Source organism: Pelodiscus sinensis, chromosome 27, assembly GCF_052426305.1.
Source record: "Pelodiscus sinensis isolate ZL-2025 chromosome 27, ASM5242630v1, whole genome shotgun sequence".
NCBI lineage: Eukaryota > Metazoa > Chordata > Testudines > Trionychidae > Pelodiscus > Pelodiscus sinensis.
Window position 1 is genome coordinate 7,579,194 of NC_143078.1, and position 23,378 is coordinate 7,602,571.

The window sequence follows — 23,378 nt, forward strand, 5'->3', positions numbered from 1 at the left end:
CCCTTCCAGCTTGTGCCTCGGAATCTCCCTTCCTTGGGCTTTAGCGTCTGAGCTCCAGAAGGAAATGAAAGCACACAGAGGGCCCCCACCGCTTTTAACCCTGCAGCAGGAGCTCTGTGAGCCCCTGGCTGCACCCCCACGCTTGAGACTCCCAGCTAAAGCAATTTGCTGTTCTTGCAGCACAGACACACCATTAGATCCTCTCTACAGCTCGCGACAGCCGTCTATCCCCCGAATGAAAAGCCTTTCAAGAGCTACTGATGAAAAGCGCTGGATTATCATCCTCTGGGCATCACCATCCATAAGAATGACGATGCTATCTCTGCGTCTGTCTGCACCTCCTCTCTGCCACGTCTCAGCAATTCCAAATGGTCAGAGAATGTTCCAGGCATCAGTGGGTAGAAGCTGACTGATTTTAGGGGAGATCGGAAAACCAGAAGGGGGGAATTGTGGGGTGCACAGCACCCTGACCATGCTTCAAGCACCTCTGCAATTGTCTACAAAGCAAACAATTGAGTTGGAGGGCCTTACGGGTGCTGTCCAGCAGAGCAAAACCTTTCTGCTCATCCTAACGTGCTGGCATCCTGAATAACGTCTCCCCTACACAATAACTAATGGTGGGGAGGGAGATGGAATGGAAGGCACTCACCTTTCCTGGTGGGAGGAAGGGATCCAGGGGGCCTGATATGGTGAGGCAGAGGGGTGAGGAAGTGGAGCAGACAGTCCATAACGGAGTGGGGGAAGAACGAGGAACTGGTGTGGCAGAGGGAGGGGACGGCAGAGGGGGACACACACAGAACTCCTGGTAGGAGTGCAACTGAGGAGCAGTGGCATGGAGGCCCTGCAGAAGAGGGGAATGGAGGATGCTTGTGGGGGAACAGAGGGATGCAAGAAGCTCCTGGGGTGTGCAGTCAGCTCAGTCCCCAGAAATGCGGAGGGGCTTGCTTCCACCAGTGCCACTGCATTCAGCTCCTAATGATGCTGGTTTCCTCATTTGCCACCAGATTAACCCCAAACACCCCTCTGTGCTCGGAGCTGGACAAGGGGTGGAGTCTCTGCCTCCGGAACTTTCTAAAGAACATTGTCTAGGTCCTGCACTAGGAGGCTGGGAAGGAAATGAAATCGGACGGGCAGAAATACAGACAAATATTTACGCTATTCGCCAGTGGTCGAGGAAAGGGGGTGAACAGGCTTTGCAGAAGACACCAATTTATACCATTCAAGGCCAGAGCAAACGGGGAGGAACTTGAGAGGCATCTAACACTGCTGAATGAATGGGCCGGGGGCTGGCAGCTTACAATCGCTGGGGACGAGTAGCAGTCAATGCAACTCGGACAGGATACTCTGAATAATCTCAGTGTGAACGTCCAAATCCCTACTGCAATGCATCCCGAGTCAGCTCCCTGTGTCTTCCACATGGCTGACAAAGAGCACTCCCTGAGCGCCTATAAATCCCTTCCCCAAGCCAGCGGTCTCGTACCTTCACGTTGTGCATGTTCATCAGGTTCCCGCAGTTATCCAGATATTGCTTTAGGTCACTGTCCTGCAACAACAAGCACATCCTGACGAGCCTTGCTAAATGACTTTGAATAATCACCTGCCCAGCAAGTTATCGGCAACACACAGCAATGATCCGGCTGCTGGAGCACACACTGAGCATTGCAGAGCGAGGTTTCACCTGGACAATTCTCCTGGACAATTTTCACACATCCTGAAACTCTTTGCATAGATGTATAGAATTTTGGGTCAGAAAGAACCACTGGGATCATCCCAAACCCACCCCGAAGTGGCAAGGGGGTAGAGATGGAGGGGTAGGAGAACTTTGCCTCTTCCATTTCAATCAATGCAGCAATCAATGGGGGAAATTCTATGGCCCATGCTACACAGGAGCTAGGGATGCAAAGGGTTAACCTGTGAACTAGTTACCTGGTAAACATCACCCTTACCGGCATACCGGAGTAACTGATTAACTGGCAGCCCGGCTGGACTGGAGTAGCCCCCTGCCTGCAGGGTCCTGGTTAACCAGTTACCCTAGTAACCTTTTAAAACAGGATTTTACATCCTTAATAGGAGCTCAGAGCAAACAGTTATTATTAGAGGTGAATAAATATTGTTAGCTTAAAAAAGTACCCATACTGAACAGACCAGGGCAGTTTCTTTATCAATTGTTAATATTGTGTGGGCATTGTAATGATGCTCCCTCTACAATATGGGGACTCCCTGGTGCCCAGAGAGATCGCTTGTCTCTATTCCTGCACAATGTCTCTTTGAACCATAGCTCACTGTTGTAATGCTGAGCATTTTGTTTCTGATATTGGCATGGCAAGGATTTAGAAACCCGTCTGTACTTCCTACAGAAAAAGATAGAAACAAAAAATATCGGGAAAATAGTTTCATAGGAAATTACTATGAAATATTCCCCTCTTTTGAACGATCACAAAGCTGGTCAGGAGTACATAAGAACGGTCGTACTGGGTCAGACCAAAGGTCCATCCAGCCCAGTGTCCTGTCTGCCGACAGTGGCCAATGCCAGGCGCCCCAGAGGGAGTGAACAGAACAGGGAATCATCAAGTGATCCCTCCCCTGTCACCCATTTCCAGACAAACAGAGGCTAGGGACACCATTCCTACACATCCTGGCTAACAGCCATCTATGGACCTAACCTCCATGAATCTATGTAGCTCTTTTTTGAACCCTGTTAAAAGTCTTAGATTTCACAACATCCTCAGGCAAGGAGTTCCACAGGTTGCCTGTGCACTGAGTGAAGAAAAAACTTCCTTGTTTGTTTTAAACCTGCTGCCTATTAATTTCATTTGGTGACCCCTAGTTCTTATATTGTGGGAATAAGTAAATAACTTTTCCTTATTCACTTTTTCCACACCAGTCATGATTGTATAGACCTCTATCATATGCCCCCTTAGTCTTCTCTTTTCTAAGCTGAGTGCTTAAAGTCTGGAGATTTCCACAATTTTGAAAAAACACAAGAAGACTCTGTTCCTCATAATTCCCCCTACTTCCCTCCCCCGCCTTACCAGCACTCCGCGAACCATTTCCATGTCTGGAATGAGCCCCCATCTCCTCCCCAGCAGGGGAAAGGCTGCCTGTCTAGATTGCCCCAACACAAGGGCGAGTCCCCAGGCAAGCAGCCCTTGGACTCACCAGGTACTCAAAGACAAGGGTGAGGGAGCGCTCCGTGTGGATAAAATCATGGAGGGTCACGATGTTTGCATGCTTCAGGTTCTTCAGCAGGGAAACTGCAAGGCAAGAAGGCAGCATTAGCCCTTAGGCCTGGTGGGGGGCATACTCTGCCAGGAGAGCTGGCTGGTCCCTTGCAAATCCTCGTAGAGAAGAGGAGTGGGGAGCTTTTTAAGTCTTGGATAGGGGCACAGGAGACAGCCCAGAGGGCAGGGCAGGTCACTGGCCTTTGACTGTCTATGGCCTCATTTGAGTAAAAGAAATGAAGGGCTGAAACAGCGGCATGGCCGTGGCTCAGCCACTTCCCATGCAGGCTGCCCTCTCTCAGCCTGGGGCTCTGGCTGTGGAGGAGGGCCACTGCGCAGGGGCTTACCTCCCCCAAAATCAGCAGTCAGCCAGGTGGGCCCATCTGGCTACACCCCTGGGCTGGAAAGGGCCTGGAGAAGGCATCGGTTCAGCCCTCGGCACTGGGTTAGGACTAGCTGGATCTCTGACTCGCTGGATGGCTACCATTTATAATCAGGGGTCCCAGAGCTGTGGTCCATCACCGTGCGTGAGAGTGCCCACTGCCTCTTACCCTCCCTTATCGCTGTGCAGGGCGCCCCTTCTTCATGCTCCAGGCGGATCTCCTTCAGTGCGATCAAGTTCCCAGTCAGCTTGCTGCGCCCTTTAAAGACAGTGGCATAGGTGCCCTGCGGGGAAGACACAGAGGAACACAGCTCATGAGCTCGCACTTGGACGGCACGGAGCAGGGCTGCTATGGGGAGCAGGGATCAGAACCCTGCAGCACCACAATCCAACGCTCACGGGAAGGCACTGAAAAACAAGGGCAGGAGAATTTTACAACCTCCGGTGACACTGGCAACATTGCAACTGGGCACACCGGCTAAGTCGCTCTCCAATGGCTGCTTCACACAGAGCATAACCACCCATTACTGCTGCCGTCTAGTGGAGTTGCTCCTTTAACTCAAGTGGAAGAGACGGATGCTGCTGGTCCCAGGACTCTTCCCTGCCAAGGAAAGGTGGCTGGGATTGCAGATCTTTCAAGGCTGGAGCTCACAGGGCACTGGTCGTCATGCATGAAGCCTAGCCATGGGCGCACCCTTCTGCTTGTAGAACCAACGGCTTTGTGGGGGCAGTGGAGCCACCGCTCTTTGAAAAGGGTTTTGCTTGGGAATGGTCTACTGGCGTGCAAACAAGTCTGAGCACCTGGAACATCGGAGTCCTGTTCCCGGCTCCTCTGCCGACTCCCTCTGTAGCCTTGGGTATGTCACTTAACCCCCCTGCTGCGGTGAAACAAGACTAGCACTTAGACGTGCCAGAAGGAAAGGTGGGGAGTTGTAGAGTCACAGTACAGACTCTGAAAAGAGCCGAGGGGCGCTTGATCCCTGGCTCTGCCTCAGGCCCCTTCCCCATGTCTCCCACTACTCCTTCCCCCATCCCCGCTCCGCCTCTTCCTGCCCAATTCTCTCCTGAGCAAGCTGCATCCCCCACCCCCGCACAGTCTCAAAAGCTGCAAAACAGCTGATTGCAGTGGGAATAAAGGTGAGGCGCTGATTCGCAGGACCCGCCAGTGGGCAGGAGGCGCTGGGAAGTGGGGGAGCTAATAGGGGACCTGCCATTGGGGTGCTCAGCACCCACCAATTTTTCCCTGTGGGTCCTCTAGCCTCAGAGCGCTCATGAAACTGGCGCCGACGTACAGGGTGTTTGTAAATTGCTCTAAAGATCAAGAATCTGATCCAAAGACTCTACAAGTCAACTTCTAGATTCTGTTGGCTTCAGTGCTCTTTGGATCGGGCCACAAGAATGAGGCCAGTGCTACATTTGCGTATTTCTTGTTAATGAACGCTAGGCGAGAATCAAACCCCAGGTCCAGACACTCCCATGGGCTGAGGAAGTTTGGCTCTGAGTCTGTGCTTTCTGTCTTGGGCTCTGCTCTTAACTACTTCTACTACCTCGAGGTGATTTCACACTCTCCTTACCTCTCCCAGTTTTTCCAATTTGACATAGGTTTCCAGCTTCCCAAATCCAATGTCTGACTGCAAAGAAAAGAGAAGAACATCAGCAGACGACATCCTTCCCTAGGAAAGAGTAGCCCCACGGCTGAAGGTCACGTCCAGGAGGCTGGGCAGTATGAGCATTGAGGGGAGAGAAATCAAGGCAGGTGTTTGCATGCAGCAGTTCTACTATTAGCTGCAGTGGAGAGCAGCTAGCCTGCCAATCAGTCACAGCGGAACCATAACTGACTGGTTGCCTAAAGGAAACCAATGATACCTGCTTTCTCCCTTCATGGAACTATCACACAAGCTAGTAACTTTATGGCTGCTCTAAGTATCTACTTCTGCAAGGCGGCTCTCGTTTGAAATATTGCCTTCCCCTCTGCAATATTTCAATATACTGCTCCTACCTCTGCAATTGTCATTCTGTCCACCTGTCCCTCCCTCACCTGTCACCCTGGCATTTGAGCTCCTCCCTCTGATTGTAAACAAAAGCTCAAAAGTTTATCCAAGATGCCTGTTTGGGATCATTCCAAGTATTCAGCCCCTTCCTTGCGCGAAAAGTCATTTCCCACAAGTTGGTCATTAGTAGAACGCCATTCCCTGATCTCAGGTGCTTTTCAAATCAGCCACGAAAGAGGTATTTCCTGTTTGTTATGGTCACTCGTTCAAGTCACACTGAGACACACACTATGTCAGACACAGTCATGATGAAAGTCTTACCGTTTTAAGGCTTTGGATAGAAACTCGGGAGATTTGGTTGAGTTCTTACCATAGACTCTCTGTGTGACTATCAGCAAGTCTGTTGATCTCTCCGTGCCTCAGTTTCTCAATGGGAAAACTATACTACCTTTGTCTATTTAGATTTTCAACACTCTGGAGGCAAGGACTATCTCTGAGGTCTTGTCTACACCGAAGCTCCCTCTAATCTTTTCCATCCACATGTGGATTTTTTCATCCATGTGTGGAATAATTTTATGTGCACGAAGACATGTGCACCACCAACAGAAACACAAGGTGGGTGCTCTGCTAATCAGCTGGGTAGCATTTGAATTTGTCCTGAGCAGGCTGCACAAGTGCTCAGTTTACAGGGAACACTGATGTCTACACTATAACGTTACATAACTCTAACTACATCACTGGGAAAAATTCTGCTCCTCGTGCGGTGTAGTTAAGTCAATCTACGCCCCAGCATACATATTGATAGGTGATGGAAGAATTTTGTGGATAGCCTTCTTGAGACATAACTAATGACCCTGTCATTCTCACACACCTGTATGTATTTACGTACAGGAGAGACACAAACACAGTTCTTATCTCCGGGGAATTCAGTGGCATTCCACATTTTGACATGTATCATCACTGAAATAATACATGGCTTGTACAAGTCTCCACCAGGAGGTGGTGCTAGAGAAGCAGCTGTTGCTGGACTGGGCGCTTTGGAGCCGTGTCCATGGAGCAGAGAAATATTTTGTCATAATCTCTCAAAATAAACAGCAATCCTGGTTGTTTGACTGGAGCTGAACAGGAAACCGGCGTGTGAATTCCAAACGGGTGGCAAGTCCTGGGGACGATTAACAATAGTTCCCCAGGCTGCAGCAGGGAAAGTGACCTCTACAAACAACCCCTTCCCCCCGGTACAAATGGGTTGCTGGAGGAGCCAGCTACAGAATGCAGCCGAGACCCTTTGCCACCCACCCAGCACACATTTTCTAATCAGCACATGTCCCAGCCTCTCACTGCACACATGCCACCAAACACAGAAGAGGGAAACTTACAGCCTCACTGCTGACGTGGGGTGGTGTTGAAATAGCGACTTGGGAGGTCAATGGTATCTCTGAGGTCTTGTCTACACCAAAGTTCCCTCTAATCTTTTCCATCCATGTGTGGATTTTTTTCATCCATGTATGGAATAATTTTATGCTCACGAAGGCATGTGCACCACCAACAGAAACAAACCACCAAGAAACACAGAAACACCAACACACTCCCCTCAACAACCAGACCCCCCCCCATGCCTGCACGCCAGGAGAAACAACATCAGTATATTTTTGCACAGCGGATGGAGCAAACGTGACTGCCGGAACGAGAGGGATGCGGGGCATGATTTGATGGTCCACCAACATCATAATGCCACGTGGGGAGTTTTACAGAAACATTCATTATTCATCTACGGGGTTATTCATATTGATGACACATTCGCTTCACCCAGGTATATTTTATTCAACAGACTCAAGAGACCGCAGAGGCAGAGGCGTACTCTCAGTCCATCGGCTTACGCCATTTCCCCCACTCGGGGTTAGATGTGTGCCAAAGGTTTGCCAAAGCCTCTGACACCGTGACTGGGCCATAGGGAGCGTTTCTGGGGTCTAGGAAGCATGCTGGCGTATGCGGAAAGGCAGCGCTGTGCTGTCGCCCTTGTGCTATAAAGAAACTCCGAAATGAGCATGAAAACAAATGCATTATTGATCGGCGTTTGCATGTTGATGAGGAGCGGCGGCAGGCGTTTGCTAAATGTCAAGTGGCTTTCAGTCCCAACCCCTCTGAAGGATCAAACCAGGGTGTGCGGGTGTAAGACTGTGAGGGGCAGGTGTAGGCATGCGTGCAGGAGCGGATTTGCGTTCATAGCAGTGTGCACATGGACAGGGAACTGGCACGCGCAGATGCATGGAGAGGACTTACACAAGTGGAGGCATGCACGCGTGTCAGGGTTTACACACCTGGGAGAGTGAAGCCACAGGGATTTATGTGCATCAGAGTGTACAGCTGGGTAGACTGAGATTTGCATGTGCAGGTATGGAAATGTGGGCGGATGGGCACACGCGTGGGAATCTGCACCCGCGAGTGCACGGGAATTTACACATGTGGCTGCGAGCTGTGGCCTATGTGCACGGGACGGTGGGCCTGACGCGATTCCTCCAGGAACCCTGAGCTGGGGGACTCACGAGGGAAGCTCGTCGGGACATCCTGCTGCAGGTCTTGGGGAAGTCCGGATTGTCCATCTGCAGCTTCTGCAGGAACTCCGGGGGCAGGCGGATGTCCACAGGCAGGGAGAGCCGCTTGCTGACGTCCTGCAGACAGGGCCATGGCAGAGTTAGTGTCTCAGGCACCCGACACCGCTGAGAACCTGAAACAGGCATTCAGGGGGCAGTGCCTGACAGCCACTCACCTCTACTGACATACTCCCCGTGATCCTCACCCCTCAGCCCGGACGGCTGCCTCCCACCTCCTCCGTGCACCTCCTCCCCACCCTGCCCAGTACTTGCCTCCATGGAGAAGCGGCGCTGGCTGCTCCTTCGGTAGCGCACAGCTGTCGGGGACTGGTCTTCCACCTCTGTGGGGGAAATGGAGGCTGGCTCTGCCCGGAAACCCCTGCCCAGGTGGCTCAGCTGTAGGTGCTCTTGGGCCAGGTCTGAGAGAGGAAGCAGAGACGCAGTGGACAGCACTATTAATCCATGCACGGGACAGTCACATGCCACTGGTAAGTCTGAGCGCAGGGAGGGGAGTGAGGGGATCCTGGGCACTGATGCCTGCCCTGACACCGACCCCCTCTGTGGCCTTGGGCAAGTCTCTTCACCTCAGGATTTACCTTCCAAAATACTGGGCCAACAGTGCTACGCCCCCAGGGAACATCACGGCTGCAACATGAATAGAAATGCTAAGGGTTTCTACTGTCTACTCTATAGCAACTCTGCTGGTATGAGTGAGGTGGTGCCTTGGGTCCCCAGTAAGACTGCGCCATGCCCCACAGAGTGTGGGTCTCAGGGGTAGGCCGTGATAGCCTTCCCATACTAATTGCTAGTGATTTACCCCCCTTGTACAGATGAGGAACACTGAGGCCCAAGGTCCTATAGCAGGCCACTGGCAGAGCCGGGAACAGAGCTGTGGTTTCCCAAATCCCAGATCATCACTTTACGCACAGACAACTCTGCTCATCACCCTGCACCTGCTTCAATGAGACCTATTCCTCACCCCAGCCCAGGCGCTCTCCTTCTCTGGTGCTGAGTAGCTGCCGCTCAGTGGCGTCGTCATCACTATTCACTCCAGGGAACCTGAAGGATGCTGAGCAAAGGGCCTTTGGGATTGAAGGGGAGCCGACAAAATGCCCTTAGTTGCAGAATGAAACCATCAGACTCCAGGGGAAGGCGCAAGCAGATTACGTGGGTCTGAGAAAGGATCCTAACACACAACAGCCCTCTGGATGGTGAAGAGATTCTGCATAATAACCCTTCTCTGGGGATTACAAGCAGGAAGCATCATCAAGTCCCAGGGGCCACGAAAGGAGCAGGAAATCAGAACAAAATAAGCCACAAAGCTCTCTCAGGACTCCAGTTTTAGTCTTGCACTTCATTCCTCCTCGGTCTGTAATTAACAGCTGGTTGCTAGGAAGCTCGGGAGCGCAGGGACTCAGACTGTGGCTCGGTAAAACATTTAACGAGTTCAACACAGGTCACCCGAACCCCTGCAGGAGGGACTCTACAAATTTGCAGGGGCATTATTTCCTGGAGAACCATTCAAAACAAGACACCTGCTAATCAGACTGTCCTGAATGAAGTTTGGCTATTTAAAGAGGAGGCAAAACCCGCCTGTGAGGATTAGTGGAAGAAATTTGACTCCCTTAAAAACGACTTTCAGCAGACACGCCAGTCTTTGGGCCCCTGCACTGCGTGGACACAACACAGCCAGCCTGTCACACAAGCCATTCAGAGAGATACAGAAGGAGAGGGAGGAAGAGAGGGCAAGAAAAATCTGCAGATGCGGTGATGGAGACTGACAGATACTGCCCTATTCTGCCCCTAATCTGCTGTGTGACCATTCCCTCCCTGGGCCTCTGCCTCCCCGCTACACATTGTCAATTTGGAGTGTACTGTCTTTGGGGCAGGGGTTGTCTCTCACTACATGTATGTACAGCCCTGGGCACAATGAGCCTGAGTTTGGGTCTCTATGTGCTACTGCCGTACAGTTAACAATAGCAACTTCTCACTCGCGTGAGTGCACACGCCAGCCCCCTCGTAACAGAGACTGTCACATTTCGCAAGGAAGAGCTGCAAGCGAGTCTGGCACATTAGCCGATGGAGAGGAACTAAAGCACCAGACGTGGGGACATGGCTGTTCAGGCCTAAATGCCCACGTCCCAAACCTGGCTTCCTTTCTGAGCCAGTTCCTTCAGCAGTAGCCCAGCCCAGGCTCTCTGGCAATGCACGGGTCCATTTCTTTCAGCCTAGGAAAACACTAAGGCCACAGCCTGTGAAAAGGTCCCAGGCCCCTCCTGACCGGTGGAAGCCAGTGATGAACAACTCCTGCCTACTACTAATTGAAAAAGGCAAAGCCACCCACCTGCCAAACCCCGTAAGAAATGCCACAGTCGGCCCAATCCTCAAGAACCCAGGGCATGACCCTGAAGATCTCTCCAGTTACTGAGCCATCTCCCACCTCCTGCTCCTGAGCAAGCACTAACCCCCAAACTCCAGCAGCATGCCACGTCAGCCAGGAACTTCGATGTTGCCCCACCAAGGACAAGGGCATGGCAGAAAGGCAGTTCTGATGGTCCTCGAAGACAACCTTCTTGTTATCAGGGACCAGCGTTTCCTCTAACCTTTTCCATCCATGTGTGGAATAATTTTTTCTATGTGCACCCAGGCAAGTGTAGTCGTGCACCATCAGTAGAAACAAACCCTAGCTGTGGGCGCTTTGCTAATCAGCTGGGCAGTATCTGAATCTCTCCTGAGCAGGGAGCACGGAGTTAAGATCCCCACTGCGCACACTGCAGCCTCTGATGGGAACACAAGATACTGCAAACCTGTCTATGTGACACAGCAAGGAACAGTGGGTTCTTACCTACACTTCTGCCACATCAGAATTCAGAGAGCGGTGATGTGCAGCTGCTTCTCCTTTCTGAAAGCCAGCAGGGGTCCTGCAGGAATCCTTGCTAACTCTGCTTCTCTGCCTTCCCTTGAAGGCGCACAGCCCCCATTCAAAGCAACATAGCACACTAGAACAGGAAGGGACCTTGAGAGGTCATCGAGTCCAATCTGCTGCCCTCAGGGCAGGACCAAGCACCATCTAGACCAGTGGTCCCCAACCATTTGAGGTTGCTGGGCGCCAAGGGGCGTGGCCGTTCGCCCGCCGGGCGCCAGGGGGCGTGGCCGTTCGCCCGCTGGGCGCCTGGGGGCGGCCCCCCCCTAGCTGCGTGCCCGGGGGCGGGGGGCAGGGCCCCCCCATAGCCCCCCATAGCCACGTGCTTGGGGCCGGTGCCCCCTCCAAGCGCCGCACGCCTGGGACCGGCGCTTCCCCCTCCCCCGCAAGCGCCGTGCGCCCGGCGCCCCCTCCAAGTGCTGTGCGCCCGGGGCCAGCGCTCCCCCAGCCAAGCGCCATGCGCCTGGGGCCGGCGCTCCCCCAGCCAAGCGCCACGCGCCCAGGGCCGGCGCTCCCCCAGCCAAGCGCCACGCACCCAGGGCCAGCGCTCCCCCAGCCAAGTGCCACGCACCCAGGGCCGGCGCTCCCCCAGCCAAGCGCCACGCACCCAGGGCCAGCGCTCCCCCAGCCAAGCGCCACGCACCCAGGGCCGGCGCTCCCCCAGCCAAGCGCCGCGCTCCCGGGGCCGGTGCTCAACGTGCGCCATGTGCCCGGGGCCGGTGCTCAACGTGCGCCACGTGCCCGGGGCCAGGACAGCCCTGAGCACTTGGCGGGCGCACACAAATGCCTCTGCGGGCGCCATGGCACCTGCGGGCACCGTGTTGGGGACCACGGATCTAGACCATCCCTGACAGGTGTCTGTCCAACCTGCTCTTAAATCTCTCCAGTGATGGAGATTCCACATCCTGCCTAGGCAACTTATTCCAGTGTTTAACCACCCTGACAATGAGGAAGCTTTTCCTATTGTTCAACCTAAACCTCCCTTGCTGCAATTTAAGCCCATTGCTTCTTGTCCTATCCTCAGAGGCCAAGGGGAATAATTTTTCCCCCTCCTCCTTGTTACACCCTTCATCGGATTGATGGGACTCTAAGCTTGGTTGTCTAGGTAGCATCACAAGCAGGTAGCGTCAGTGTCCAAACTGGCCTGCTTTCACCCCCATTTCACGAAAACCTTCATCATTTCCTCCCGGGCGGGCATCTGGCCACGGGGATCCACGCATGTGTCACCTCCCAGCTAGGTCATGGCAACTGGCCATGTCTGAAGCTTCGTGTGATACACAGAAAGCAGCTGCCCAACTTCTCCCCAGTTCAGGCCAACAGGCGCACATCCGTTCTGAGCTCAGGCCCCTCCACTGGCTCCTGGTCACCTGCCCATGCCAGTTTATGGCCTTGGGTCTCATTTCTAAAGTCATTAATGGATCCAGCCTCCAGTGACACCAAAGACCAAGTTTCCATCAATGAACCACTGGGATGCTCCTCTGGGACTAGGCAACTCTCAACACCCAACATGAAGCTTGTGCTCTCCTTGTTTATTGAGGGGATCTGGTTGGGAACAATCTTCCAGACAACAAGTGAACCCAGAGCCTGACCATCTTTAGGGACCGCTGCAACGCCTTCCTCTTTGAGAAAGCTTTTCTGCCGTAAGTGACCCTTGCAATAGGGACAGCCTGGTCTGTTCCCAAACCCTACCAACTCCCTCCACTCCCAAACACAAGAATAGTCCCTCTGGCCCCAAGCAGCGTTTCTACCTTGAAAAGAGAGAGAGAGAGCCCAGAGATTCAGGGACTTCACTATTGCTCCTGATTGCACCTGGCAGGCGCCCAGATACCAGTGATGGGCAGCAGCATAAAACCAATTCAATAGATCCATCCATCGACCTCCTTGGAAACATTTCCCTGGGCCCAGGCACAGCTGCACCACTCTGGAATAGGCTCAAGGGTTGTGGGGGGAGGGATCAAGGGGCACGGCCCCTAACATCACAGCGTTAGGACAATGGGCAAATTGATCCCTTCCCAGGCAGCTCCCCTGCCTGTTTGCAGCATGAGTCAGGGAGACGTCTCATGAACTGCCATGGTGCATTAGCCACAAGGTCCCTCTGTGTGGGCTGGCTGTCAGCCTGAGGGACTAGGAGTTTCTGGAAAGGGTCCTGCCATACAAAGATGCCCTAATGTTTTGCTGCTGCCTCTGCTGCCGGGGGCTGCATGTCACTTCAGAGGCCCGCTAGCAGGGTGCCACGTAGAACCGAATCACCAATGTTTCTGCAGGGGCTGGTGTTCCACGGACCTGATCGCTGGGTCTCGGCAGGCAGAAGGCAGCGAGCTCCTCCGGGCTGAGTGCCCTTTGCAGGAAGAGAGTCTTGTCGACAGAGGTCATTGGGAAGCCTTTGCTCAGCAAGCATTTTGTAATGCAGATGGAACAGGTCTGCAGCAAGGATGCTACTGCAGTGTCAGGAGGCTGGGTTGTCTGGCTCCCTGTTGTACTGCATGGCGGGGAAGCGGCACCTGCCACGGAGTGCTCTTTGCCAAGGGTACATTTCCCATCGCTTGGAGTCTATACAAAACTGAATGCCTTGCTAAAAGAACTGCCCTACTTGCACCACACAATGCGACTGGTCTATACAACGGAACTACCTGATGAAATTCCCTGGCCTGTGCTATGCAAGAGGTCGGATTAGACCAGTGATGGGCAACCGAGGCTAGTGAGCGGGCCACATGAATGGCCTCCTCCATCTCAGTGGACCACACAACTGTTGTAACCAAGACAGCCTCCTGGGGTCCGGCTGTTCTGCTCACTATGCTTGTGTAGCTTGAATTTGCGGGGGTTGCGATAGAACCATAGCAGCGCTTTGATTGGCTGCAGAGGGAGCGCACGGCTCTCACAGTCAATGTTGTGTGTAAAAAGCATGCACCTCCCTGCATGTGCGTTACACACCTGTCATGCGAGTAACACCAGTAGGAAAAAAACAACATGGATGGAACCCAGTGGAATCTTACAACCCTGCACGTGGGCAACGGTCACCAACCTGTCTCGTGGGCCTCCCTGGGGCTTGATGATCAGAACTGGCCTTCACATCTGTCAATCCATAGCTCACAGAAACAGAGCTGGACCCAAACCCAAAGGCGCCACCTAAACCCCACCCCAGATCTGAACATGGGGTTTGCTCCTAGCCCTAGAATGGGCCAAAGCACCATCCCAGATCCAAGATCCTGAGAAGTTTAGGCTCCAGACCCAGGTTTAGATTCTGACCCCAGCCAAAGTCTGAAGGAATAGGGGGCCTTCAGATCTGGTGCCCTACTTCTGGACCCTCTGTATTAAATCCAATAACTGCTGAAGCAACAGGGGGATGTACCCCCTCCCCATTCACAATAACTCTAACAGAAGGCTAAATGTCAGCAGGGGAGTTCCTGACCAAAACTACAGGCGGCTCAGCTGCTCCGGCCACACCCCTCAGCCAAACTCCTGCTGAAATGCCGCTGCCATTAGCCGAGAGCTGCACAGAAACAACCCTCTGCCTGGATTTCACGGCCCTGATTTCAATCTACTTGGGCAGCTGCAGAGGGCTCACGGCTGGGTATCAGTCAGAGAGCTGCTTTTGCAGGACACTGAACAGAGCTGGGGACCACAGGGGGTAGCTTGACTAGCCCACCTGCTGGATGAGATGCAAACCAACAACCCAAAGGATGGCCAGGGGCAAATGTGGTCCCCTGACATTACCACTAGGGTAATAAGGATACCCAATGTTTCTAGGGGAAAGATTCCGGATTAGAACCTGCCATGAGGTGTGGAAGTCTGCCTGACTCTTCAGGAGGCCTAATACAACAACTCTCAGGCACGTGAACTGCCCAGCTCCACACTTATTTCACAAGGGAGCAGCAAGACTGAAGCTCACAGCAATGTCAACAGGAACGATTCTCTAACTGGCCCTCCAAGCAGAAGGAATGAGGAAGGTGGTGGTGGTGGTGGGAAGGTGTGAACGGCAACAGAGAAGGAGGACATGGGAAAGGAAGAGCAGAGAAGGCTCAGAGGGCATGTCTACACTAGGAAACTATTTCAAAATAACTACATTCGAAATAACTCCCAAAATAACAACATCGAAATAGCCGTGTCCCCACTACAGGGGAGCCTCGAAATTATTCTGAGGCAGGCTCTGTTATTGTGGATGCGCTACCTAGACTTAGAGCCCCAGGAAGCGCTGGAGAGTAATCAGTTTAAATGACTCTGGGGAGTCATTATTTCCACACGGCCACTATTTCAAAATAATTTCAAAATCAGCGTTATTCCCTGAGGAAAGCAGGAGCATAGATTTCAAAATAACCAGCCCCTTATTTCTAAATATAGGGCTTGGCTGTGTGGATGCTCCGCTTACTATTTCGAAATAAGGGGGGCTATTTCAAAATAAATCCCTACTGTAGCCCAAGGCCTAGAAATGGGGAGAGGAAGAGAAGAGAGGATGTGGAAGGACGAGAGCAGACTGCAAGAGCAGTGGTCTAAAAAGGAGCGGATTTTCTCACAGTCTGGAGCTGCATGCAACAGCAAAGGCACTCTATAAAATGCATTTCCTTCATAAATGCTGCAACCCTCCCTCTGCTCTCCCTGTGCAAACCTCACACAGACATCAGCAAGGCATCTGCCATGGACTGAGCCAAGTATGAAGTCCTGAATCTGCCCACAAGGAAGGACGGAATCTGCCTCTCTCCACAAATGAGCGGAATGCCCTTGTGCTTAACAAAGCGGGTCGCATGCCTGCAGCCACTCCCTGACATGCCGTCCGCAGGTGCATGTGCAACACGGAGGAGAACGGCAGTCACAGGGAAAGGGGATGCCCCAGTAGGGACAGCATTTGCCTGCGGGGCATTTGTGTGTTCGCCACCTTGCCTGGGTGTTTGCTGGAGATGACGTCAGGCTCTGGCTGAACGCACGCCAGGGTCTGTTTGATTCTGCTCTGCTTTTCATGTGGATTAAAGCTGGCCCCAACATCCGGAGAATAATGAAGCTGCCTGGGATATCAAAGCAAATTAAAGCGAGACGGCAGACTCTGCAGCTGCCTTCGACAAGTCTCTCTCTCCCCTTTTATAAATACATTTAAACACTGCCTCTGCCAAAACAAGCTTTGATCTCCCAGGGAAAGGGGCCAAAAGCCTCTACTGCTTGCTTGAGTTACAACTTTTAATTACTTCTCTAAGTGTGAACTCTCCCCTTAAATCTCCATTAAACCTGCAAGGCTGAGCCCCATTCAGATCTGGGATCATGCAATCTCCTTCCTCCCTTTGTGCATTGCTCCTTGGAAGGCCAGACAAAGCTAGAGCCAGGTTCTTACTGATTGATGCCTCTTCAAACCAGGAGTGACTCTGGATTTGCAACCAGAGTGACAAGCCTTTGCGCTATGGGGTAGTTGCGCTGTGCTAACCACGACTGAGACTTATCCCAGGTGGCCTGTAAAACTCTGGGCCTGATGCTGTCCTGCTTTGTACCTTGGCCACGTCTACATTGGCAAGATTTTGTGCAAATACTTTTAACGCAAGAGTTTTTGCGTTAAAGTATTTGTGCAAGAGAGTGTCTACACTGGCATGTGCTTTTGCGCAAAAGCAGCCGTGCCAGTGTAGACGCTCTCTTGCACAAGAAAGCTCCGATGGCCATTTTAGCCATCGGGCTCTCTTGCGCAAGAAATTCATGTTGCCTGTCTACACTGGCCTCTTGCGCAAGAACAGTTGCGCATGAGGGCTTATTCCTGAGCGGGAGCATCATAGTTCTTGCGCAAGAAGCCCTGATTTCACACGTTAGAACGTCAGTGTTCTTAGGCAAGAACTCCCCGCCACTGTAGACAGGCAGCATGTTTTGGCACAAAAGTGGGTGCTTTTGCGCAAAATCATGCCAATGTAGACACAGCCCTTGTGTTTCCATTTACACTTGTGCCAAAAGAGTGCACTGTGGGGTGAAGCCCAGTAGCCTGTTATCCTCACTTTGCACTGGTACCGCTGGCTGGATAAGGGGCAGGAGAATGGGAAAGCAGTCCCCTAGTGCAGGTGGAGCTGAAATCCAGCTATGCTGCTGCAGGAGCTGTCTGAGTTCATTTCCTATCACATACCCAGGGGAACTGGCAGCCTCGCCAGGGCCCTGGGCGAGGTGGGAAGGGGGGCTGGCTCCACACTCCAAGAAAGAGCAGAGGCCTTGGGCAGAAGGGGTGGGGCCAAGGACATCTAAGCCTGAGAACCGTTCCAGGCAGCCCCGCCGCCAAGCCCCACATGCAGGGTCCTGCCCCACTGCTGGCCCCAGGTCTAAGGGGCAATGAGACGTATGGACAGTAGGGGGGGTTGTACAGCTCAACACCCCCACCCCAAAAATTGTTCCCTCACCTCTGCAAGTTATTGCCCCCGCTTCCTCCTGCCATCATTCTGTCTCTGCCTCTGAGCCTCTCCGTTCCTATAACCTGGCCTCGGCAGGCGGGGGACAACACTTAAATAGTTTCCCCATGCAGTTTCCTTCTGCATGGAAGGAAAATGACTTTCGGATCCCTGCCATGATTAGCAATGACATTGGATTCCCTGCCTGTGTTATTCTTGGGCACGCGTTCACCTGAGGAGGTGCTAAGACGCCTTGTTTTTGGCCCCGCCATGCAGAATGAGCAGCGATTGCACCGGAGGCTTGTTCAGAAACACGGGCAGCAGGAATATGTAAACTGTGCCATGTGCAACAGTAGCGGAAGGACACGGCCTGTAATGTGTGTGTCAGGGCTGCACAGGGAGAGCTTGGAAGAAGGGCTGAAGCACAAGACTCAGCTTTAGGGTTCTGGTCCCAGCTTTGCCACTGACTCACTGCATGACTGTAAGCAAGTCTCTGCTCTGTTCTGTGCCACACCACGTCTCCATCTGTAGAGCTGGGGTAGAGCAGGGGGGTTTCAAACTTTTTTTTCTCATGACCCAGTCAAAGAAAATTGTTGATGCCCCCGACCCAACATCATTTGACTGGAGCGTGGGCTCCGGGGTGGGGCTGAGAGTGGGAGCTTTGGGCGGTAGGACGGGGTAACGGGTTTGGGGTGGAGGGTCATGCTAGCATAGGAGGGGCTTACCTTGAGCGGCTCCCGGTCAGGGGTGCAGCGGGGGGGCTAAGGCAGCATCCTGCCTCCCCAGGCACCACAGACCATGCTGCCCCCAGAAGCAGCCAGCAGCAGGTTCCCAGCCAATGGGAGTGCAGAGCTAGTGCTCAGGGCAGGGGCAGTGCATGGAGCCCTGGGTGCTCTTTCCCCTGCCACCTAGGAGTCGGGCCTGGTGCCGGCCGCTTCTAGGGCACAGTCTGCAGTCTGCAGCTGCCTAAGCACCCTCGTTGCTCACCAGATCCTCCTGCAGCAACGAGACCCAGTGCCCGACATTCTGCAACTCAGTACTGGGTCATGATTCATAGCTTGGAAAGCCCTGGCGTAGAGCATCCAGGTTTGTAAAACGGGACCAGCCCGAGACACGTGCCAACAGTGCAGCTGCACGCAGCTGGCTCTATTAGCGCCCACACACTTCCCAGCCTACGCTTAGACGAGCAAACCCAGCTTAATTCCCTTCCAGAAAAAGGCACACCAATCCCTTCCCTGGTGTAACCCCTGCAAGAACCAGGCTCCTTCCCCCTCAACCGGAGCCTGCTGAAATCTGTGGAATAAGGCCGTCAGTGGACTGCGGATCAAGTCCGCATTGGTGCATCTGTACACAACATTCCTCTGCCCAGCCTGCTCCTGCCAATGCCAGACGGTGCGAGGCTGTGGGCAGGGACCTCCCAGCGGCAAGGGGGTTTACAAAATGCCATCCGCGCCGGGCGGAAGAGACCGCGTCTGACAAATGCGGCTGTCAGGGCTCTGAATAAATAACAGCCGCAGCTTTCAGGGGAAGGAGATTAAGGGCAGCGCAGAGGTGACTTCGCAGGCTTGTTTACAATCTGTGAGAAACTTAATCAAGGGATGCAGGGTGGGCAGGGATGGGCTACATGGGAGTGAGGGAAGGAAGGGGATGGATCCTGCCAGAAGCGGGGACAGGAGAAACGGGCACCACGCCGGGCTCGTAGCGCATGGGAAGAGCACAGGCTGCAGGGCAAGGAATGTACCGTGTAATCTGGGAAGCAAACCGTAGCCTGGAGTTCTGCTGCTTCCAACGGGGGAAGGACAGAGACACACCCTGGTACAAGGGACTCCTGAAACAGATCCCTGGGCCTGGTACTAGGTCCTCCTGCTACACAGGGTGCACAGACCGGGGATCCGTCCAGCCTAATACTTCGATCTGGCCCGCGGACAGCGTCTGGCCACTTTCTCTTTATAGCCTGCTGCCTGTGCCACCGAATTTCCAGGCAGTGGCTCAGGCAGCAGAATCCTATTTCAATGGTTCATGGCTCCTGGCTGTGATGCTACCCCAGGAGGCCGGAGCTGTGAGCCTTGTAAACAGCTGCAGCAAACCCCAGGAGGCTGCCAGGCATCTCGGTATTGGTAGGGACAGGAGCCACAAGCCCTTTGCTGTGTTTTTACTTCAAAGCCTCCGGCCCCAGACAACTCTGAGGGGAGGCTAATCCCCAGCCCCGCCTCTTCTGCCCCAGCCCCACCCCTTCTGCCCCAGGCCCCACCCATTCTGGGGGCGCGGGCTTTGGTGCCAGCCTGTGAGTTGCCCACCCGAGTTAATCGATACACTTATCGGTTAACCTTACCAGTTAAACTCCAGGCCTCCCCATGGAGCCTGTGGGGCCAGCGGCACTAGCAGCCCCCAGCCCGTGGAACGTTTAACCACGAAACTGACTGAATTTTAATCGCTTACACGGTTAGTATTTTCCTTAAAATTTTTACACCTCTAGCACAGCCACATCCCTGGGCCTGATTCCCGGATCCTCAGCAAGGTGACAGACTCAGGACCCGAGAAAGGGAGAGGGTGACCTAGTCAGCTCTGCTCCGGTTTCTATTCCACTCCGGTCTCCTGGGGAGAGGTGAGACGGGGTCGGCAGAACAAGGGAGTTGCAGCAGACCTTGGTTTGAAAAATGAAGGGGAGGGGACCCAGAGACCGTTGAGGACTCATTAAAATGGGAGAACGGGGAAGCTGCCTTGTTACATGACAGTGCCTGGGTTTGGTGCACACCGATAACGAGCCAAGGACCAGAAAGCCCAGGGCTGACGTCCCCCTGAGGAAGGAGCAGACAGCTGCAGCTGTCAGCACCCAGTCCTTCGTTAGCCTCGTGCCGTTTCATCCCGGCAGCTTCCATGCCTGTAATTAAGGGCTCGTTTCTAATTATAGCCCCATCAGCTTGACAGGGTGTGTGTGTGTGGGGGAGCAGACAGGCACCGCTACTGCTTCTGAGCATCGAGGCCCGGGTGCTTACGGAGAAGGGGCGCAGGTGCCGGCAGCCTGTCATGAGTGGAGGGATGTGATCTGTTAGCAGTGGCAGACTGCCGAGGGGTAGGAGGAGGAAAGGCAGCCATCTCCAAAGCAGGCTGCTGGGTCTCTTCTTAACGTCGATTAGGCAGCAGAGAGCGGAGCCGGGTGATTGCATTAAGGTTTCTCAGCCTGGGTTTTTTTTAATTTAAAAAGTATGGCTGTGTCTACATTGGCAAGATTCTTTTGCGCAAAATCTTGCCACCTGTCTACAATGGCCGCGAGTATTTGCGCCAGAACACTGACGTTTTAATGTACGAAATCAGTGCTTCTTGTGCAAATACTTGACGCTCCCGCTCAGGGATAAGCCCTCTTGTGCAAGTATTCTTGTGCAAGAGGCCAGCGTAGACAGGCTAAAATGGCCATCGGAGCTTTCTTGCGCAAGAGAGCGTCTACATTGGCACGTGTTTTTGCACAAAAGATGTGCTTTTGCGCAAAAGCATCCGTGCCAGTGTAGATGCTCTCTTGCGCAAATACTTTTAATGGAAAAACTTTTCCGTTAAAAGTATTTGCACAAAATCATACCAGTGTAGATGCAGCCTACATGTCTACCTGTCGTGGTTGCAGAGAGAAGCGTAAATGCGACCTGAGTGAAAGATGCATGGCTGAGTTTGCTGAGAGCCTGAGCCAGCTGCTGGGCAGAGGGAGAAAACTGCCAGCCAATTACTGCTCTTTCTGGGTGAGAAGAGGAAGGTGTCAGGCCTTAAGTGTAGGGGTAAGAGTTAAATAAGGGCTCTGAGTGCTCGTTAACACAGTGATGGGGGTGCAGCATGGGCAGGCACTGACCCTATAGGTTTACAGACATGTTTTCCTCATTTCCACCTTGCTGGGGATAGATAAGCACATAGCTGTACCAAGGATGTAACTTTTAATGAATGCTGTGTGTTAAACAGCTAGTGTCTTCCTACCCCCTTACCTGTTTCCATTCGCTCTGAAATACACATTCAGGGTCACAGCTCCCTCCCCTCTTGTAAGCAGCTGATTTAAGGCGTTTTGTGATGTGAGAACTGCTCGCATCAGCTAAAAAGCTGTAAACAGTAAACTGGGGTGGGTATAACTGTATTCATCCCATAGAGATGATTATGCATTATAAGGGTGTTCCTATTACTTGATTAGGGCTTATGAAATGATGTAATTGATAAGTGTATTCACATACTAAAAGAAAAAGGTGTACCTGTGGTTAATTTGTTCCTCCCGCAGACAAGGGCTTTGGAGGGTTGAGGCGGAACGAGTATCTGCAATAAAGGACCCTTCAACCCCATCCACCTCTGGGTGACCTGTTCTTGTCTAACATTAAGCAGCAAAGCTGCTTCTCCCTGACGGTTTCCACAGTGCTCCCCAAAGAAGAATGAATGTTGAGGAGATATTATTCCCATTGTTCACTCTAATCTTTTCCATGCGCACGTGGATTTTGTCCCATCCACGTGTGGAATAATATTTTCATGTGCACTGTAGCATGTGAATGTGCACCAAATAAAACCTAGCTGTGAGAGCTCTGCTAATAAGCTGGGCAGCATCTGAATCCCTCCTGAGCGGCTGCACAAGCTCCCAGCTTACAGGGAACACTAATTATTCCTGTTTCACAAAGGGGGAAACTGAGGCACAGAGTGACCAGCGACTCTCTCTGCTTTTCTGGGTCTGAAGAGACATCCTGACCCTGCACCAACTGTCTGCGCCTGGAGGGGGGGGGGGGGGGGGGTGGATTCTGGCCAAACCAGAACTGGTTTCCCCTGCTGCCCCAATGAACTCCCCAGCCTCTCACCTTCATTCTTCCTGTTGTTGAGCTGGTTGAACTGCTCCGTGAACTCAGCCAGCGACTCCTCAATGGTCTCTGTCCGGGGCACGGAGAGGGAAAACCGCCGCTTGAAGTTTTTCATCTTGTTCATTGTATCCTGTGCTGTGGCAGGACGGCAGGGCCCTGGAAGGGAGGGGAAAGCAATGAGAGTGTGTGGAAAGGCTTGGATTGCACGTAGGGCCACCTGCTTGGGACTGCAGCCAGATGCCAGGCTCTCATTTACAGAGGGGTCAGACATCTGCAACTCCAACTGCCTGTATCGGAGCATGCTTGGTGAAAATTAGGCCCAAGATCTAGTCTGTGTTCCTGGCGCACTTATAAATAAGAGGCCTGACACCACGAGGAGCTTTTCTATTAAACTCAGGAGACCTTGGATCAGACCCAAACCACCGCTCGTACCTACAAATCCTTGCGGACGAACCCGTATGCCCACGCACAGCCCGACTGACGTCAGAGGGACTCGGCCTGGCTGCAGGGTTCTGTCCGGATGGCTTGGATTGCAGGATTGGGGCCTAAGCCCATGGAAGGATCATCTCTGCCTCCCTTCTCCCGCACAGCGGCAAAGAGACGATGTCTACAACATCGATCTTCCTCTTGCGCGCGGCAGTGTCACATGTGCTGGCAAGCCGCTTGCGGCTGAGCAGGGTAATTAGCATGGATTACGGCACCTGTCTAATAACGAAGCAGAATTGCATAGGGAATAACCCCTGCAGGCAAATGAAATGCTCCTGTTAAAGCATCAGCGACGGCTCACATTCCACCTTTCAGCCTCAGCCACTGCAGAACAGAATCGGGCCACGTCTGAAGGGTTTGACAGTAGCTGGGGGAACGTGGCCTGAACCCCAATGATAAGGTGGATCTAAGTTTCCCAGGTTTATTCCCATAGAGCTGTACATGGAGCACATTGGATAAAGCGGGCAATAGGTGACACCCCGCCCCCTGCTGTGGTAGCAGCATGCCTAACTAGCCTGGTCACGCCTCTTTTACACCAGTGGCGGACAACCTACAGCCCACGGGCCACATATCAGGGTTCTACGTGTGGCCCGCGAGACATTTTGTTTCCCACCGTTGCCCATGCAGATTCC

General features: G+C 53.1%; 1 protein-coding gene across 2 annotated transcripts in view; it reads right to left on the reverse strand.

The window, feature by feature from the left end:
- CDK18 (cyclin dependent kinase 18) overlaps window positions 1-23,378 on the reverse strand; it is a 116,666-nt gene that overhangs the window by 16,466 nt on the left and 76,822 nt on the right. For both annotated transcript variants that reach the window (XM_075910460.2, XM_075910461.2), the window contains 7 exons: window positions 22,261-22,416; window positions 8,459-8,604; window positions 8,138-8,263; window positions 5,178-5,234; window positions 3,773-3,887; window positions 3,160-3,254; window positions 1,481-1,543 (listed from right to left, as the gene is read on the reverse strand). In XM_075910460.2, coding sequence (XP_075766575.2) covers window positions 1,481-1,543; window positions 3,160-3,254; window positions 3,773-3,887; window positions 5,178-5,234; window positions 8,138-8,263; window positions 8,459-8,604; window positions 22,261-22,384 — 726 coding nt within the window. In that variant the 5' untranslated portion in view covers window positions 22,385-22,416. The remainder of the gene's footprint in view (window positions 1-1,480; window positions 1,544-3,159; window positions 3,255-3,772; window positions 3,888-5,177; window positions 5,235-8,137; window positions 8,264-8,458; window positions 8,605-22,260; window positions 22,417-23,378) is intronic.